The 18,178-nt window shown below is 58.9% G+C and overlaps 3 protein-coding genes across 3 annotated transcripts; 2 read left to right on the forward strand and 1 right to left on the reverse strand.

Annotated features, from left to right (window-relative positions):
- The first annotated feature begins 2,786 nt into the window (after nt 1–2,786).
- Nucleotides 2,787–8,373, forward strand: HAS3 (hyaluronan synthase 3). Its single transcript, XM_007444745.3, has 3 exons — nt 2,787–3,758; nt 4,349–4,450; nt 4,803–8,373. Exons 1-3 carry the CDS (start codon nt 3,138–3,140, stop codon nt 5,724–5,726), a joined length of 1,647 nt encoding a protein of 548 aa, XP_007444807.1. The 5' UTR covers nt 2,787–3,137; the 3' UTR covers nt 5,727–8,373.
- A 188-nt stretch (nt 8,374–8,561) lies between these two features.
- CHTF8 (chromosome transmission fidelity factor 8) lies at nt 8,562–9,257 on the reverse strand. Its single transcript, XM_088136329.1, has 2 exons — nt 9,047–9,257; nt 8,562–8,956 (listed from the first exon to the last, which is right to left on the reverse strand). The coding sequence occupies exons 1-2, from the start codon at nt 9,218–9,220 to the stop codon at nt 8,747–8,749; spliced, it is 384 nt and encodes a 127-aa protein (XP_087992455.1). The 5' UTR covers nt 9,221–9,257; the 3' UTR covers nt 8,562–8,746.
- Nucleotides 9,258–9,273: 16 nt separating this feature from the next.
- UTP4 (UTP4 small subunit processome component) lies at nt 9,274–17,703 on the forward strand. The gene is made up of 16 exons (XM_088136311.1): nt 9,274–9,472; nt 9,580–9,771; nt 9,872–9,956; nt 10,391–10,480; nt 10,921–11,132; nt 11,735–11,906; nt 12,250–12,341; nt 12,474–12,570; nt 12,749–12,813; nt 13,129–13,251; nt 13,390–13,549; nt 13,728–13,834; nt 14,149–14,244; nt 14,722–14,907; nt 15,410–15,511; nt 16,503–17,703. Exons 1-16 carry the CDS (start codon nt 9,305–9,307, stop codon nt 16,617–16,619), a joined length of 2,064 nt encoding a protein of 687 aa, XP_087992437.1. The 5' UTR covers nt 9,274–9,304; the 3' UTR covers nt 16,620–17,703.
- The last annotated feature ends 475 nt before the right edge of the window (nt 17,704–18,178 follow it).

Consider the following 18,178-nt stretch of genomic DNA (forward strand, 5'->3'; position numbering starts at 1 on the left):
AATTGTGGGTCCTTCAACTCACATTCCATCATCTGTTACCCCTTAAGGCTGGCTGGTTCCTCTTCTCCCTCCACACACACACATCTAAAAGGGGCCTTATTACAAATAAGGAGCACCCGTAGTCAAGACCCTGCCTGGTGAACGCCTGATGGAGGTTGGGTCTAATTCTGGCTATCAGTGCCAGACCAAGGAACAACCCCTGCCCCGGGTTCTTGGAACATGGTTAAGCTTTGTGCATTTCCTGCAGGACCTCTGGCACTGGTGTATTTGCTTCTCTCCTTTGCTGGCGCTTCATGGATCAGGTGACTAGCTGGGGATGGTTTGCCCTTCTCAACTGATCCTTGGTCTCAAAGGCTCTCATTTTACAGGAGGGCTGCTTGGCTGTGCAAGACTCTGATGCTCTCCGGCCAAGCCGGACTTCATCTGGGCAAGCGGTTCTCTTGCTTGCAAGTAATCTACTTCTTGGGAGGAGCTATTTACACATTGTTCTAAAGATTAGGACGTAGGAAGGATTTGAACCCAGGGTTTTAATATGAAGCAGACTTGACTTGGCTTTCCCCAGCCACGTGTCCTCCAGATGTGTTGGACAGAGCTCCATGATCCCCCAGGGGCAAGCATAGCACCTGGGGATGTAGTCTGACACGCTTGGAGGGCACCGGGTTGGGGAAGATGCTATGTCATCTCAGGGGAACCCAAATGCACCTCAGCCAAAGAGTCTTTAGGGCAATTCCTTGCCTTCAGCAGACTCAGATCAAGGCAAGGAGTTGGCTTAAATTGCCTAGCCAAGTAAGGAGCTGTTTTTTTATGCAAACAACAAAAGGAAGGGGGCAGGGAGGGGGAACACACAATCTAATAATAGTTTTACCTGTCTGGATTTTGAACTCTGTTCTTTACAGCAGATCTTTCCACTGTAATTTTACGGGTATTGTGATTTCCTGGGAAACTTCTGCAATCACTAGACCTTTGTGCTAAATTTATCATATGAAAATAATCCTCCACGTTATTTCTGCTACATCTGAAGGCAAGGGGTGTGAACGGGATGTGTGTGTCGGTGCGTGTAGGTGACAGGCAAGCAGGAACAAGATTCAGTTAAGAAACAGGCTTGTGTGCAATTAACTGTTCCTGCTTCGTGGGATGAATGCTGCTTTCACCAAAAATGTCTTTTCAACCAAGCAGGGGCCCTTCTGAGCCCAAAGCCTCTTAGAATAAGGGCCGCGTGGACTGTTGGTTCTCACGCAGGTGAGCCGCGCCTTGAGACACTTAAAGAGGAATTGCCCAGTCAGGAAAGTGCTTCTTGGGACCTGCCTGGGATATCCAGGCGCGGATTACATTTGTTCTGTCCCACCCCTGGTTGTAAAGTTATTTGCAGGGGAGGTGTCGGGAGCCTATGAAATCTGGTGTGAGTAGGTAAGGACAGTTGGTGCAAGAGCCTAAGAAGCGGCTGGATCGGGCCAGCAGTGCACCAGTGGGGTGCCCTCGAGGGAGGGCTGGAGGGCAGCAGGACCATCAGAAGCCAGGACAGCCTTGGCTCCCCACCCCCTCCGTCACTGAAAACTGACTAAGGGGGCGTCGGTGTGATTGCCGCTCCGCCACTTTTATTGCCCTTCGCTGGCGAGCTGCATGTCCTTGGAGGCACCCCTGATCTGTAGCTTGAGTGGGGTCTCTGTAGGTCAGCGGACCGCTAAACTGGGATTTGCGCAATGCAAGCCCCGGGAGTAAGTCTGGCCGGCAGGTGCCATCGGAGGAAGGCCTTCGCAGCCGGGCCCTGCAGGGCGCGTGACCGGGAGAACAGCTTCCTCTGCCTGCCCAGCCGGGAGCCACGGAGGACGTCCTCCCCCGACGGCCGCCGCCGCCGCCGCCGCCGCCGCCGCATCTGTAATTCAGCGCGGCCCGCCTGAAAAAGGAGGCTGAGCGGCGAGCCGAGCCGAGCCGAGCCGAGCCGCCTTCGTCCTCCCGCTGGCCCTGGCCGCCGAGACCGGCCTCGCACCCGCATCTGCGGGGCTCCAGCTCGCTGCCTTTGCGCGGCCGAGACCTTTTCCCACGGCAGCGCCTGCTCCACCCGCGGGGCGGGGCGGGGCGGGGCGGGGAGGGGCGGGGGGCGAGAGCACCTGCGGAGGGAGGCAGGTCGCGCTCTTGCCCCTCCTCTTCGCCGAGGGGGCTTCCTCCCGACGGGGCGGGGCGGGGCGGGCGGGGCAGGGCGCTCTCCCGGGTCGGGGCGCTTTAAAACGCTGCGCTGCTCGGAGCCCGAGAGAGAACGCCGCGGCACGGTGGGTCGGGCTCCCGAGAGGAGGCGGGAGGGGGATCCCCGGCGCGGACCCTGCTTCGGGTGCACCCGTCCGACGATTCTGGGGATGGGGAGGGCGCGCTCTGCACATGCTCCGCGGTGGCCTGCTGTCCCTTGGCACTTCGGGCGGGGGGCGCATCGCTTTCCTCGAGGGATTCCGGGCAAGGTTCAGGAAGAGGCGCCTGGCTGGCACCGTCTCCGGGCTGCATGGCAGGAGAGGCGGCGACGAAGGACCTGTCGCTGCTGTCAGAGGAGGTGGCGGGAGGGGAGGGCAGCGCGGACCAGGCAAGAGGGAGCGGTCAGACGTGTTGCAGCCGCCCCTTCTGTCCGCACACCCCCCGTCCTGCCGCCCCCGTTTGCACTGCTGCCGCCCGGAGAGGCAGCTCCGCTGGCCTTCAGAAGGGCCCTCCTGGGTAGCAGATGAGGCGCAGGAAAGGCCAGCAGCCACTGCCTCGCCACCCTGCCCAGGACCTGAGAGCCAACTCGGAGCAGGCAGCGCTGCGCGCACGCGATGCTCCCCTCTCGGGTCTCTCCGGCTGGGCGGGCTTGTGCGCGGAGCGAGCGCTCCATGTGCTAGGTGCTCCGACGGGTCTCAGGCAGCAGAACTGGGCAAGTCTATCCCCCTGCCCGCCCAGGTCCCTAGAGGAACGGCCCCGCTCGAGCGGAATGCCAAGCTCAGCAGCAGGCCTCCTTCGGGGCTGGCTGGTGGGGAAGGAGCAGCGGTGCAGGTGCGGGTCTCCCACCCAAGTTCTCACCAGAAAGGGGTGCCAGGATGGGATTGGGGGCACAGGCGACACGGGGTGAGAGGGTGCTACCAGCCCTCTAAGCAGGCCTCTCCCCCTTCCTCCTGCAGATGCCCGTGAGCCTCCCCACAGCCCTGCGTGTTTTGGGGACCACCCTCTTTGCCGTGACTGTGCTGGGGGGCATCCTGGCTGCCTACGTCACGGGCTACCAGTTCATCCACACAGAGCAGCATTACCTGTCCTTCGGGCTGTACGGAGCCATCTTGGGCCTCCATCTCTTCGTCCAGAGTTTCTTTGCCTTCCTGGAGCACCGGCAGATGCGCCTGGAGGGGCGGCCCCTGAAGCTTCAAGCCTCGGTGGCCCTCTGCATCGCTGCCTACCAAGAGGACCCTGACTACCTGCGCAAATGCCTGCGCTCCATCCAGCGTGTCTCCTTCCCTGGCCTCAAGGTGGTGATGGTCGTGGATGGCAACGGGGAGGAGGACGCCTACATGCTGGACATCTTCAACGAAGTGATGGGCTCCGAGCAGACCAGCTGCTACATCTGGAACAGCAACTTCCACGCTCAGGGGATGGGCGAGACCGAGGGTGGCCACCTGAAGGCCATGCAGCACGTCCAGAACCTCGTCCGCCACCACACCTACTCCTGTATCATGCAGAAGTGGGGTGGGAAGCGGGAAGTGATGTACACGGCCTTCCGTGCCCTCGGGGACTCGGTGGATTATGTGCAGGTGGGTGCCAGGATGGAAGCCCTTCCTTATTCTTTCTCCTGTTGTTCTGCCACTGCCTCCCGTCCCCCAAATATCAAAGAAGAAAACAGGTGTTAGAATACTGAAGCCCAAATGGGTTCAGGCTAGAAGGCTGGCTCTCCCAAACATGTGGTGCTCGGAGCTTGCAAGGGAAGCAGAGTAAGGAGGCACCTTCCCCAGTTCACAGGTAAGAAGGGACTTATTCTTGGGAGAGACATGCTAGTGGATGGCACATTCCCTAGCCTCCTTCCTGCCCCTTCTGGGTGGGGCTCGTATGACTTGTCATATCTTTTTCTAGCAGTTCTCCAGGAGAGGGCATTTCCCTTCTTTCCCATTCACATGTAAAGGGCATGGGGCACATTCTCCCTTTCCTTATCCCTCCCCACGAAGGGAGATTTGCTGCATGCCAGTTGGACAATGCTCCTTGGAACCACCCATGCATTACCCTACCCCTCCATGCACCCATGCTGTTTCCCCGTGGGAGAGACCCTTTTTACAGTGTTACTAAAGGAAGAAAAGTTCCCCATGTGTAAACCTTCCCTTGGGCCATGATGGACCTTTCTCCTGGGCAGGTGTGTGACTCGGACACTGTTCTGGATCCAGCCTGCACAGTGGAGATGCTCCGGATCCTGGAGGAGGACTCCCATGTCGGTGGTGTCGGTGGAGATGTCCAGGTATGGACCTGCTGGAGTATGACAGCTCAGGGAGCGCGGGGGGTGGTCCCATGGGAGGGCAAGCCTCTTTTTCTGCCCAGCCCTGATTTCTCTGTTCTCTTAGAATCTGACCCACCAGTTTAATCCTGGGACTGTTTGCAACACTACGACATGCCTACTCACGCTTTGCTCAGTTAAACTCAGCCATTGCAGACTATGGTTATGGCATAGTGTTGTGCGCAGTCCTAGCTAAGTGGTTTATTTAGTAAACACTTATTAGACACACCATGGATCAGCATGCTCGTGGGAAACTGAAGTCGGAGAAAGGATAGGTAAGATCAGGGCAGTGCCAAAGTCTCTCCTTCTGTTCCAGATCCTCAACAAGTACGACTCGTGGATCTCCTTCCTGAGCAGCGTGCGATACTGGATGGCATTCAACGTGGAGCGGGCCTGCCAGTCCTACTTTGGGTGCGTCCAGTGCATCAGCGGGCCCCTGGGTATGTACCGCAACTCTCTGCTGCAGCGGTTCCTGGAAGACTGGTACAACCAGACCTTCCTGGGTAGCAAGTGCAGTTTTGGGGACGACCGGCACCTCACCAACCGTGTCCTGAGCCTGGGGTACCAGACGAAGTACACGGCTCGCTCCAGGTGCCTGACTGAGACCCCCACCCACTACCTGCGCTGGCTCAACCAGCAGACCCGCTGGAGCAAGTCCTATTTCCGGGAGTGGCTCTACAACGCGCTCTGGTTCCACAAGCACCACCTTTGGATGACCTACGAGTCTGTGGTCACCGGCTTCTTCCCATTCTTCCTCATTGCCACCGTCATCCAGCTCTTCTACCGTGGCCGTGTCTGGAATATCCTTCTTTTCCTCTTGACGGTGCAGCTGGTGGGCATCGTCAAGGCCACCTATGCCTGCTTCCTGCGGGGCAACGCTGAGATGATCTTCATGTCCCTCTACTCCTTGCTGTACATGTCCAGCCTCCTGCCAGCCAAAATGTTTGCCATCGCCACCATCACAAAGTCCGGCTGGGGCACCTCTGGGAGGAAGACAATTGTGGTCAACTCCATTGGCCTCATCCCCGTCTCCGTCTGGGTGGCGGTGCTGCTGGGCGGGCTGGCTTACACGGCCTGCCGCCAGGATCTTTTCACAGACACTGAGCTGGTCTTCCTCATCTCGGGGGCCATCTTGTATGCCTGCTACTGGGTGGCCCTGCTCACCCTCTACCTGGCCATCGTGGCCAGGCGCTGCAGCAAGCCGCAGGAGCAGTACAGCTTGGCACTTGCAGAGGTGTGACGCCGCAGGAGAACGAAGATGGGGGGGAGCCGGTGCAAGAATCCCCATGGACTAGCGGTTTCCCTGTGCGGCTGAGATGTGTGGGAAGGGCTGGCCCCGCCCTACTTGAGACAGCCTTCACGTTGTCAGTCTGGGAAGCAGCTGGCAGACTCAGCAATCTGAAACGTTTCTGCTCTAGGACCTTGCTGAAGGGCCGCTGCCTGGCAGAAGGACGCCCTCAGACTCCCGTGAAGGTCCCTACCAGCAGGCTCACCAGCCCTCCTATGTGAACAACTTTCCCGAGGGTGCTAGAGTGGCATTCTCCTGAGTGCGTGGCAGTGGTGGCTGCCTCCTAAGGGAAGCCTCCGGGGCGGGGGGTCTACCCAGGCCCTCTTTGGTGTATGTGTCTGTAGGGAATGCGATATGGTTTCTTCTGGTTGCTTCGCTGCAGGAAGGACGAGGTGTGTGAAGGCCAGAAACCTCCTTTTTGTGAAAGAGCACTGAACAAGCTGCCCACCAGAAACAGGACTTGGAAATTTCCCAGGCTCCCCGAACGGCCCCACGTGGCAGCTACAGAAGGGGAGGCCTCAGCTGGAGGAGCACATTGTCTCACAGCTACTCTTGATTTTCCATCAGCTTGATTTACATGCTACCAAGCACACGTATGACACCTAATTCAAGGGTGCTTGGTTAGGCCTGGGGTTTGTTCCTGTCCGCATCCACGTGGTCGTACGCTACTGTGCGTACTACTCGGACATTCTACCTCTGTCCCCACCTCTCATCCTCGTAACTCTCCGGGGGTTTTCTACAGATCCACCTGCGGTGCTACTTCCAGCTGGGAGAACAAGGGGGTTGAGGGGCAGCAGTGGTGCTTCGCAGGCTCCTGTCCTGCTCTCTTGCTTAAACTGCTCCACCCTTAACACACCTTGCCCCCCCTCCTTTAGCAATAAGGGGCTACAGGGCTGGAGGGGAACTCATAGGGCTTCTAGTTCAGGAGCTGCGGCAGCTTTTACTGCAAACAGCCCACTCCGCTGAGAGGGAACACGTCGGCCCCCCTCGCCAGCTTCCTGCTTTGCTAGCGTCTTAACTGGCAGGCACAGGTTGGCACAGGTTTGCTCAGATGCTCAGTCATGCAGATCCTGCCTGCCCCCTCCTGGAGCGTAGAGGAAAGGCGGTTCTTCCAGTTTCAGGCCAGCAGAGGGGGATTCCTGAAATTCAGAATTTCTGCATGCTTTTACATTTTTTTTAAAAAGCAAGTTTCTACATTTTGAGCAATATTTTAAACTGTCTCAGCAACATTCAGAGAAGCTTCTTGAGCTACCTGCCTTGTGCGTCTGCTGCCAGCTTGTGCTCCGCTTCTAACAAAAAAAATTTTTTTTTTCCAGCTTATCAGAAATATACGGGTAAGCTGTATACCATGGAAATTTAAAAGAATGTAAGTTAGGTTGCATGGACTGACAAAACTTGGTAAAATGGCAAAATGTTAAGCTGGAGAGGTGCTGCATTTGCTCAGGAACCTCCCTATTCCAGGTGTGGCCTTTCCTGCTCAGTGAAAGCACTAATACAGCTTTTACTGATCTCCTGCCTTCCAGGTGTGTGGAGCTTCAAGTCCCATGATCCCCAGCCAGCAATTAAACTTCAGCATGTCTGGAGAGCTCTGTGTTGGAGAATTAGCGGAAGCTTCACAGGCTGGCTGTATACAGATCTCCTGGGTTGTGTGTGTGTGTTCCCTAACTGTTCTCAGTCCTAGCCAATGCCCAAACTCTTCAGCCACCTTCAGTTCTGTGGCGTGTGGGGGTGTGGGAGGCAGGTGCTGCACACACAGGACTCTCATGCTGCTGCCCCATCACATGGCTTGACCCCACAACTCTCGGAGGGCAGCTGCATTGACTCAGACTGGCAGACAGGTAGCAGAGCACCTCTACTTTGGTCTCCTAAGGGCATTAATTTCCAAACCAAAAAATGGTATTTATATACACCATTCTCCAGTTAGGCACATTCCTGCCTGGTGTAGAACATTTTATGTTAAGAAATTCAGCACTCTGTAACCAGCGACTCCTGTCCTGTAACTAGGTATTTTGCAAAACAGGGTTGATTTACATGTTTTGCTTCTGATATGCAGTTTGAGGGTTTTGTGGGGAATGAGCAAATCGTCTGCTTGAGTTTTTTGTTTTTGGCTTGAAATGGTGTATTCGCCAAGCGATCAAGAGGATCGAGCCTTTCCTTTGTACAAATCCCAAGAGCCTTCAGGAACTCACAACAGGGTTTTCTGTCCTCTGTGCTTTAACTCCAGCCGGTCTCAAGTCCGCACAGCAACCGCTTTGCGGTGCAGTACAGCTTAGTACTGCTCCAGCATCTTCGCCTAAGACGCTTCTTGCTAGGCCTAGCGCTCCAAGTCACGGTTCTGGGGGCTGCTGCGGAGAATGAAGGGTCCTCACAGGGTGGCGGGAGAAGGAGGGAGGTTCTTCCGGTGCTGCCTTTCGCAGAGGCCTCAAGACCGCCTTGGTGGGACAGCCCAGGAGCAGATGCTGCCGCTCTTCGCAAAGACCTGCCAAACCAAACTGCTTAGTCTTCAGGCTGGCTAAGGCCAAACCGCGTGGGTGAGAAGCAGAGCGCCACAATCCACCCACTCTTCTGGGCGCGCTTCCTTTTCAGCAAGGAAAGCCTGGACGTGCTGCTTTTTTGCTGCTGCTGCTGCTTCTCCAGCCTTCCTGTGCCTCCTTTTGCAGGCTGATCCACTCGGGTTCCTCTTGGATTTTTAGAAGCTTTTGTACTCGTTGGTAATGACGCTAGTTAAACACTTAAAGTTATTTGCAAACTTATTTATTTTCTTTAAAAAAAAAGTTTGGATTTTTTTTTTTACCACGTTTGTTACAATAATAAAGCTTTGCAAACAGAGCGGCCCGCGGTTCTGTGGTTTCCCCAAAGCGAACAGAATAAAGCTCCGGAGCGGCCCCATTTCTGCCAGAAATCGATGCATTTCCCCCAGCCCCGCCGGCCAGGCGGAAAGCCGGAGGCGGCGTTCTGGTCCCCGGCGCGCCTCAGGCCCTCTTGGCCGCGCTGGGGATGATGGGCTTCGGGCGCGTTTTGAAGAGCAGCTTCGTCCGGATGAGCGCGGCGACCTCGTAGGCGGAGGGGCCGCGGCGGCCCTCGGGGGCGGCGGCCGCTCTGCGCAGGACGGCCACGGCCTTCTCCAGCCGCACCACCTTCCCGTAGAGGACGTGGTGGCCCACAATCAGCACCGGCACTCCCTGCGCGGAGGGAAAGCGGTCAGCGTCGCGTCGGCCCGGCCCGGCCCGGCCCGGCCCGCCCGGCCGCCCCCGGCCCGGCCCCGCGCTGACCTCCTGGGTGTAGTGCAGGTCCCCCAGCAGCCTCCCGGCCAGCCCGCCGCTGCCGCCGCGCGCCTCCAGCTGCCCCTGCAGCTCCAGCAGCAGCCACTCCGCCGCCGCCCCGCAAGAGGAGCCGGCCGGGCCGGGCCGCGCCGAGACGCAGCGGCGCACGGCCAACTGCACCATGGCGCCGCCGAGCACCCGCCCCTCGCCCCGCCCCTCGCCCCCGCTTCCGCTTCCGGGCCGGCGGCCACGTGCAGCGCGCCGGCCATGGGCGAGTTCCAGGTGCACCGCGCGCGGCTCTTCGCCTTCGTGCCCGCGGGCGTCCGCTGCCTGGCCGCCCCCGGCGCCCGCCCGCCGCGCCGCCGCCTGGCCGCCGCCCGCCTCGACGGCGCCGTGGAGCTCTACGACCTGCAGGCCAACGGCGCCCAGGAGAAGGTTCGCGGCGGGCGGCGGGCGGCGGGCGGCGGGCGGCGGCGGGCCTGGCCGGGCCGGGCCGGGCCGGGCCGGGCCGGGCCGGGCGCTCACGGCTGCTCTCCCCGCAGGTGATCCCGGGCCACGAGGCGCGCGTGCCGGAGGCGCTGTGCTGGGCGGCGGGCGAGCGGCTCTTCGGCGCCGGGCTCGGCGGGGCGCTGGTCGAGTACGACCTGGAGAGGCTGCGCGTCAAGAGCTCGCTCGAGGCCTTCGGGGGGCCGCTCTGGAGCCTGGCGGCCGACCCCCCCGGGGCCCAGCTGGCGGTGCGTGCCGGGCCCTCCCGAGGGCGCTCCACGGCGGGGGGGGCGCGGGGAGGCCGCTTCCTCGGGCCGGGAGGCGCTGACGCTCCGCTCGCCTCCGCAGGTCGGCTGCGAGGACGGCTCCGTCAAGCTCTTCCAGGTCCTGCCCGACCGCATCCAGTTCGAGAGGCAGCTGGACCGGCAGAAAGGTCGGGGCCCCGGAAGGGCGCGCTCGGGGCACGGGGTTGCCCGCGGGGAGGGCGGCAGGCTGAGCTGGGCCGCGCCCCTTCGGGCCTTTTTCTCTGGCCGAGCGCGGCTCCGGGCTAAGCTTTCGGTTTCTCCCGGGCTTTACGCGGCGCCGCGACCGCGGTGCTCGGATCCCTCGACGCTTCGCCCGTAGTTGCGGTTGCCGGGCGGAGCCAGAACGGCGACAGATCGACCCGTCCCCGTCGTGCGGGGAGTGAAGTTGCAGAAGAGGTGCCCCCGGCAGGAGTCCAGCGGGTGCCGGGTGCCAGAGGCGGCCTCGTCCGGACGCCCGGGTTCAGGCCTGCGGTTCGGTTCGGTTCGGTTCGGTGCGGGGGAGCCGCGCCGCCTGGGCTGCTCCGGCCCCTGGGGCTGACGTCCTGCCCCTCTCCTCCCGCAGAGCGCATCCTCTCTCTCTCGTGGCATCCGTCTGGGACCAGGATTGCAGCTGGCTCCATTGACCGCTTCTACATCTTTGATATCAAATCCGGTGAGTTCTCCAACTAGTTTGGACCTGGGACCGAGAGAGGCGATGGGCAGGAACGTCCGGGAGGGATCTGCCTGGGCTGCCAAGGGGGTCCGTGATCCGTTGTGACGGTGAAGGTGAGGGATGGTGCTCTCTTGACTGCCTCAGCTGCGCCTGACAGAGGCGGGGACAGGACTTTGTGGTCACTGGATCCTGTTCTGCTTTGGAGGCACTGTGGCTTCGTGGCACAAAGGGTCCTGGGTTCAATTTCGGTAGATGCTCCTCTTCTGAAAGGAGATGGGGGAGTACATCAGGTATGTGGGGGCTCCAGGTAGGTAAAGAGATTGGTGCAGTGGAAGAGAGTTTTCCGTGGCATTGTTTGAGCAACTGTTTCTCCCAGTCACCTTTGAGCTTGGCTGGTTTTTAACCACCGCGGTTGAACATCCCGGATGCTTCTTTCCTAGGCCACGTCAGCCGGCAGATACTGGTGGAAAGACGTCTGCAAGGCTCCCCCAGCCCAAAATGCCTGGTGTGGGACCTGGCCTTCCTTTCAGATGGCACAGTGGTCAGTGTGGACTCTGCTGGAAAAGTGCAGTTCTGGGATTCGGAGATGGGCACCCTGCTCTCCAAGCATCCCATCAGCAAAGCTGCAGTGCTTTCGGTGGCCGTGGCTGAGGTGGGTGAGAGTTGCAAAACACGGGTAGTGGTTTGCAAATCCTGACAGAAAGGACAGGAAGATGCGTCTTGACGTGCCATTGGAGAATTGAATATTTATCAGTGTTCCAGCCAGGTGCAGTCAGGCCAACGAGACGGATGGGCTGCTGAAACCCGGATGGCCAATTTCCAACTCAGGCCTTGTGGGGAGCTGGGAAGCAGAACCAGATTCCCACTCAACCAGGGTAGTGCGAGTGCTGCCCCCCTTGGATCGCACCTTTCTAGAAAGGAATTTGTGGGCACTTGATGGTGCCAGCCCAGTTTGACGTGATAAAGTTGGTCACCGTTTGGCAAGGGGGGAAGCAGAAGGTCAGTCTGAGGCTGTGGCTGCCTCAGAACAAGGCTGGGCCACCATCTCCTCCAGCGGGTGTTTCCCTGAGGCATCTGGCTGGCTGGTATGACTGGCCAAAGGGGGAACTGCGTAGGTCTTAGTCAGACCCCACCAGCCAGTTAGTACAGAGGCGCTTCCCCAGCAGTCACAGAACCAAGGCAGGGCCCTTGTGGCCTGCGTCATTCACGGTAGCTACGTCCTCACCTCTTGGTATCGACTGGCTTTCTTCTCAGGCAGAAGATAGTCTTGTTGTGGGCACGTCGGAGGGAACGGTGTATCAGTTCCAGCTGCTACCAGTGAAGCTGGGCGGCTCTGAGCACCACTGGGTGCGGACCAGGCTCTTTCGGCATCACACTCATGATGTGCGGACAGTGGCGCACACCGCCACGGCATTCATCTCTGGAGGTACAGTATGGAGCCAGACCTCTGGCTTGTAACTCAGCCACCAGTTCTCACCCTTTGCGGCCTGTAGTAGAGGATGGGCAGGGCCGGTATCCCCACCCAAGGGACGCAGCCAGGCAGAGGAGACCAGATGTGTTCCAGGCTAGTGTTCCTGGGTCCATTGCCATCCAGGTGGCCTGGATGACATCACATGTTATGCTAAGCCATGGTTTGTTCGAGAAGCCAGGGCATCCTGGCTCAGATCATGATAATCCCGAGGCCTTGGGGTGATGCACAAAGCCAGCCCTCGCCTGGTGAGGGGCAAGAGAATTGGCTTTACGAGCCAGGCACCATCCTCCTCTGGCAGGGCTGGATGGGCAACTTGTGATCCGACCCCTGATGGAGAAGGTGGAGTCGAAGACCTACGAAGCTGCCCTCCGCATAGTCGCCTTCCCTCACGTGAGTAGCTGGACTGCACGCTTCTCCTTGGCTGAGGGAAGCCGCTCCTGGAGAGAGGGGCGGGATCCCCGTGGCAGTGGGGCCAGCTATCTCCTTCGCTGGCGATTCAGGTGGCTTTTCTCCTTCTCGCAGAGGTGCCTTGTCTCCTGTGCCAGGAGAGCCCGTCTCCTCCTCTTCCAGTACCCCCAGCACCTGGAGCTCTGGAGGCTCGGCACCACAAACACATTTGGTGAGGACACGCACAGGTCCCAACGTGCAGGTGATGGGCGCAGCCAAGAGCTGCAGCCTGCTTTCCCTACCACCCTCTTTGGCAATTGGAGCGGGACCTTCTTGCCACGTTCCTCTGCATCAGGACATCTGGCAGGTGGCATCTGGCTCTCTGCAAGTCACCTTGTTTCTTCTTGCAGGAAGGCCTGGCGAAGTCTTGCCGGTGTCCTGCCCCCCCCAGAACCTGCTCCAGCTGAAGGCCAAGGTGAGAAGCCATGATTTCTCCTCCTTGCGGCTGGGGCAAAGTTGCCTTCCAGCCCTGGCTGGGGTGTTTCTGTCCCTTGGCTGCCTTGTCCCTCGCAGTCAGGCCAGGCAGTCAGGCCAGGCAGCACCGTTCAAAGAAAGAATGGCGTGGGCATCTATTGGAAATACCCCTTTGACTTCAAACCAGAGAGGTCTGTGCAGCACGTTGTCTTTGGTGGGTCTCTGGAGAATCCCGCCCTTTGTGGGTCAGCTGCACACGCCTCGTCTCTGGGCAGCTCACCTGCAGTCCTGATTGGCTCTGCTTGCTTCATCGAAGGGCCCAGAGCATATCCGCAGCAGCTGCGTCTCTCCGTGCGGCAGCTGGATCGCCTACTCCACAGCTACCAGGTTCTATCTGCATCGGGTTCAGCTCACTGGCGAGCAAGTTTCCATCAACAGGGTGAGTGAGAGATTTCCACGGGCATGGAAGTGTTCAGCTGGAAATGTTCCCTGGCTGCTAGCTGAGCCTCCCTGGAAGAAAGGGGGGAGCGATTGGAGGGCCCAGGCAGCCACGTCAATCCTCTTTTGCTTTCCCAAGGTCCTCAAGACTCCCAAGCTGAACGGCTCAGCCCACCACCTCCTTTTTTCCAGCGACTCCACCAGGCTTTTTGTGGCATCGGATTGTGGCTGCGTGCATGTACTTTCACTCTTGCAGTCAGGGGCCTGCAAGCACCTACACACTCTTCGTCCGAATTTGGGTAACAATGGCTTGTTTTAGATTCAGTCATACTGACAATACCTGCAGGAAGAGGCAAACGTTTTCTGCAAATGCTCCCAAATAAGAAAGGAAGGCGGCAGTTACCGGGCATCTAAAGCAGAGGGTTGCTGAAGGAAATCTGGGCAGTGCTCAACTCCAGGCCTGTATCTTTCTTGCAGAGAGATCGGAAGCGGTGTATCAGCTGGCAGTGAGCGCAGATGGCAAGTGGTTGTCTGCAGCTGGTGGGGACCGGGATATCTGTATCTATAACTTGGAAAACACCAAGGTAAGCCCAGCTGCAAGCTTGGTAGCCGGAGGCCAAGTCTGCTTAGATCAAGTTCTGCTTCCTCAGTCACTTTCCTTGGTGGAATCTGGGTCTTGTGGCCAGTTCCGGGGAATGGGCGTTTGCAGGTACCTCGCTTGCTCTGCCCCTGGCCTTCTCCCAGAGTCACTGGGCTGGCCTCTGCGAGAACAGAAGGTTGGTTCAGCCGCTGGTTGCTTCCAGGAGCCTGGAAGGCTGGTGGGGAGAAGCCAGCTTTAGCAGTGGGGAAGGCCCGAGGCAGGGGCTCTCTTTCATTCCGCAGCATCTTCCTTCCCCAGCTTCACTGTACTGTGCCGTCATATGGGTGCCCAGTGACTGCGTTGGCAATCCATCCAGTGACCAATAACCTCATCATCGCGCATTCGGATCAGCAGGTAAGGGCTGCTCCTCCCAAGCTTGGCAAAGCGGGCTCGGTACGTACAACGGCCTGCATCCAAGAACACAGCTTTCCAAAGAACTGCTCCGGACCATGCCAGTCCGGCCAGTCAAGGACAGCGCTGGCCTTACACGTGCGTCCTTACTGGAGAGTTGGCAGTAACCTGGTGGGGGACGGTCAGCTTTGGAGCCGGGAAGGGGAAGGGTTCCGTTTGGGAGGAAGCACCCCGGTTACCATCAGCGATCCTAATTAGATGCAGAATGTCTTGTTTCCACTGGAACGAGCTGCAGTTAAGAGGCACACACCCTCCACTAAAGTACGTCTTCAGCCAGAGGAAAGTTTGCTCCCTGCAAGCCCTGAATGCAGCGTTGGGGGAGGGAGGCGCTTCTTATCCCGAGGTGATGATCTGGCTTCAGAACGGGATCTGAGGAGGGTGGGGAAGTTATCCCTCCCCTACTGGCTTTCCTGCTTCCAGGTGTTTGAGTTCAGCATCAGGGACAAGGGGTACACGCCCTGGAGCCGGAAGCTGCAGCAGCTGGGGCTGCACAAGGATTGGCTGGAGCGAGACACGCCCATCACCCACATTGCCTTCCGCCCCAGGCACCCCTCGCACGTCCTGCTCCATGACACGTACATGTTCTGCATCCTGGACACATCGCTGGTGAGTGAGTGGTGGCACTGAGCGTGGCTGTCTGCCCTGCAAGATGCACAAGTGCCCGCATTCTCCTGCCCCTCCCTTCTTCAGTCCTGCCTGCTGGGTTGTTTCCTTAGTGGCAAACGCACTGTTGTTTGCGCACAGATGCTCCTGCCTCACAGAAATGGGGACTTGGGTTGCTGACCCCACATCGAGATAAGCCGGGTGGATTAGCCAATTCTGGAGGTTCCAAGTCTTTGTTTAGGGATGCTGGTCTAGGGTTCAGACATCCGTCCTGAGCTCCATGGCAACAGAGAATAGCATACCTTCCCCCCCCCCCAAACGGTTGGCACCGCTTGGTGGTGCTTCCTCTCTCACTGGGTTCAGCCAGAACGTTACTGCTTGATTTGGGGTTAGGACAGAGTGTGAACCAGGCCGTTGGACACATTCAGCAAGATGTGCCTTAAAGGAACTGCTTCAGCTCAGATACTGACTGCTCTGCATTTTATCATTTAATTTGCTCCTCCAGCCGCTGCATGAGGATGCTGCGGCCTCAAAGAAACAGGCACAACTCGTGAAGACGACCCAGCGCAATCGCGTCCACGCCTTCAAGATCTGCAAGAGGTTTCAGGTTGGTCTTTGAGCAGTGAGCTCTCTGAGCCAAGAGAGAACCGAAGGGAAGGCCCTCCTTGTGGGGGGGTGGGCAAGCAGCACCTGCTGAGCTAGGAAGCCCCCCTGTTCTGCAAGACCAGGCCCAGGGGTGAGTTTGGGATCAGTGGGAGAACTCAGGCAGTTGGATTAACCAGGATTGGTGGGTTCTGTGAGCATGGCTGATCTGCCGTTCACATTCCTAATTTATTGCCAAAGGACATGGGGAAGGCCGCTGCCAGGAATGGTTTGGGGGGACGTTGGACGGTCCAGTGGGGGCAAGTCATGGCCAGCTGCAGAAGCCCCAGCTGAGGATGCCCCTGGCCTATTATTAGAGCAGGAGGGATGCTGCCATCCTCTGCCCGAGCCCAAGAAGGGCGCTGGTGTCATGGAAAAGCTACGTCAGAATATGTCAGAGGTTTCTCTGTCAGGAGGCAGGTCCACACAAGGGCTGGGGCAGCGCTCTGGTAGCCAGCCTGGGGGGGGAGGACATAATCCCCCTCCCCTCCCCTCCCCTCCCGTTCTTGCATCTGAGGCTGAAGCAAGGGGCCAAGGCAGAGCTTCCCTCTCCAAGTTGATCAGGAGCACTCGGCTCTTAAGGGAAGCCACTGCTCTTGCTCTTGGCAGCTGCAGGACCAGGGTAGTGAATTTTACTTCTGCCTGGCTACTGCGGGAAGCAGAGAGCTGGTGGCTGAGAGCGGCCCTTTGAGTCACTCTGGCTCTTGTGGGGCTGTGTGTGCATGGCACAAGATGGGCGTGAAGCTCTGAAAGTCCAGAGGGTGGGTACAAGAGCTTTTGTGGCTGGCAGTGCCGGAGAGCTCGACGCCTCAGGATGGTTGTCCCTACCAGGCACGCAAGGCTTGGTTGCTCAGAGGGGCCCAGCTAGACACCCTTTGGGGACCCAGCTGTGCCAAGAGAGCCCCTTCTAACTTTACTGCTTGCTTTCTCTCTCTCTGCCCCCCCGCCCCACCCAGCCTCTGCTGTTTGTGGATTTCCTGGATGATACTTCTTTGGTGGTGGTGGAGCGGCCCCTGATGGACATCAAAGCCCAGCTGCCACCGCCCGTCTATCAGAAGAAATTTGGGACATAAAGATGCCGCTCTGCAGAGACCTCGAGGAAGCTCTGCAAAGGCTGTCCTTGCATCGTCCATTGAGGGGGGCTGCCCAGTGCCCCTCCCTTCGGAAGCAGGGGGCTGCTGGTGTTAGGAGCAACTGTTCACGGGCACCCAGGGCCGCCGTCTTCTCTGCAGCCTCCCTCCCGCATCCCTGAGGTCGCTTGTTTTTCCGCCATTATTTATCTGGCAGGGAAAGCTGCTTTGAGCGGAGGAAAGAGGGGCACTCCCTCATAATAATTAACTTCTGTGCCTGGGCAGCTGAGACCGGCTGGGCCTCTTGGCTCAGGAGTTCTGGCATCGACTGGTGGCAGGAGACTTGGGTGCTTTTCTCTGAACCGTTCCCGTGAAGAATCACAAGGAATTACTCTTGTGCACGGCGTGTAGGAGCACGTCCCTTGCCCGGGAAAGGCGCAGCTTGGGTAGGCTGACCCGGTAGCCGCATCCACTCTGGAAAAAGCCTGCTGCGTGTGGCCTGCAGCCAAAGGGCGAGCAGGACTTCCTCCCAGCGAATGGCTCCGTGGAGGCCCTTCAGCGGCCCCAGGTTCCCTCCGGCTCTGCTGGCGCCAGATCCTAGGCAGGCGCTTAACTGCCACCTTGAACCCCACCTCTGCAGCACCGGGAACCCTGGTTTCCGCCCCAACTAGCAAGAACGGCAGAGTCAGCAGGGAGGGAGGGAGGGAGGAGGCTGCCCCTGACCTTGCTTTGTTTTGTGTTTCTCCAGGAAGGGTGTGAGCGTGTGTGCGTGTGTGTGCAAGTGACCCTGCATTCCCAGGGAGAGAGAAGGGAACCGCTACAGAAGGGAACGAACGGCCCGTTCTCTGCTGCTCAGCGGGGCTTGAAGGTGGCGTCCTCTGCCAGGAGATTGCTGCCCCAGCTCTGGGAGCCCCCTCCCTCACCCCCTCGTGGATTTATGCAGAGTTAGCTCTGAGTTTGGCTAAAAAACCCGCTGTGGTGACTGAATTCAAGGAAACGAAACCTCCCTCCTTTGTCCACAGAATGTCTGGACCGCTCCTCTTGACCAAGAACAGGATGCTCTTTCAAATAAAGACCCCTCAGGCTGCTCAAGGCTCCTTTTCGGACTTTGTGGGGGGGCGGGGAGGATTTTTGTGTTAACGGAGGGCTGTAGCCTTTCCTGGCGTGTGTTGACCAACAGTCTTCGAGGTCACTTGTGCTCAGTCTTCCACATGGCCTTTATGGAATGGAAAAACTCCCTTGTCTTCCAAACGGGGAAATCGAGCACAAGCGCTGGGCAGCTGCTGGCACCTGGGTTCGGCTTCGCGCTGCTTGCCCCGTGGGTGGGTCCTGCCCTGCTGGGAGCCGTCGCCTTATCCCTGTAGTGTCCTTGTAGGGTGCCTGGTGGGTGAGAGGGCAGGTACGGGCCGCGCAGAGTCTGGCAGGGGCCGCTGCTCGGGCGAAAATTCGGCGGGGGGGACGCGCAGGGTTCAGTCCCACCGGCCCTGCTCTGGCGGTCTGAGTTGGGGGGCCCCGCGCTGGCTGTGGAGGGGCCAGCCGCAGTTGGACGCTGCCCCGCCTGC

Source organism: Python bivittatus, unplaced genomic scaffold (genome assembly GCF_059951505.1).
Source record: "Python bivittatus isolate LINGU-HERP-01145 unplaced genomic scaffold, Pbiv_v1 ctg000190_np1212, whole genome shotgun sequence".
Taxonomy (NCBI): Eukaryota; Metazoa; Chordata; class Lepidosauria; order Squamata; family Pythonidae; genus Python; species Python bivittatus.

Bases quoted from the DNA above. Each gene is read 5' to 3' on its own strand.
- HAS3 (XM_007444745.3), top strand. From the start codon at position 3,138: ATGCCCGTGAGCCTCCCCACAGCCCTGCGTGTTTTGGGGACCACCCTC. The intron at 3,759-4,348 runs GTGGGTGCCAGG...TCTCCTGGGCAG, and splicing joins ACTCGGTGGATTATGTGCAG to GTGTGTGACTCGGACACTGT. The intron at 4,451-4,802 runs GTATGGACCTGC...CTTCTGTTCCAG, and splicing joins GTGTCGGTGGAGATGTCCAG to ATCCTCAACAAGTACGACTC.
- CHTF8 (XM_088136329.1), bottom strand. From the start codon at position 9,220: ATGGTGCAGTTGGCCGTGCGCCGCTGCGTCTCGGCGCGGCCCGGCCCG. The intron at 8,957-9,046 runs GTCAGCGCGGGG...CCCTCCGCGCAG, and splicing joins ACCTGCACTACACCCAGGAG to GGAGTGCCGGTGCTGATTGT.
- UTP4 (XM_088136311.1), top strand. From the start codon at position 9,305: ATGGGCGAGTTCCAGGTGCACCGCGCGCGGCTCTTCGCCTTCGTGCCC. The intron at 11,907-12,249 runs GTACAGTATGGA...CTCCTCTGGCAG, and splicing joins CACGGCATTCATCTCTGGAG to GGCTGGATGGGCAACTTGTG. The intron at 15,512-16,502 runs GTTGGTCTTTGA...CGCCCCACCCAG, and splicing joins AGATCTGCAAGAGGTTTCAG to CCTCTGCTGTTTGTGGATTT.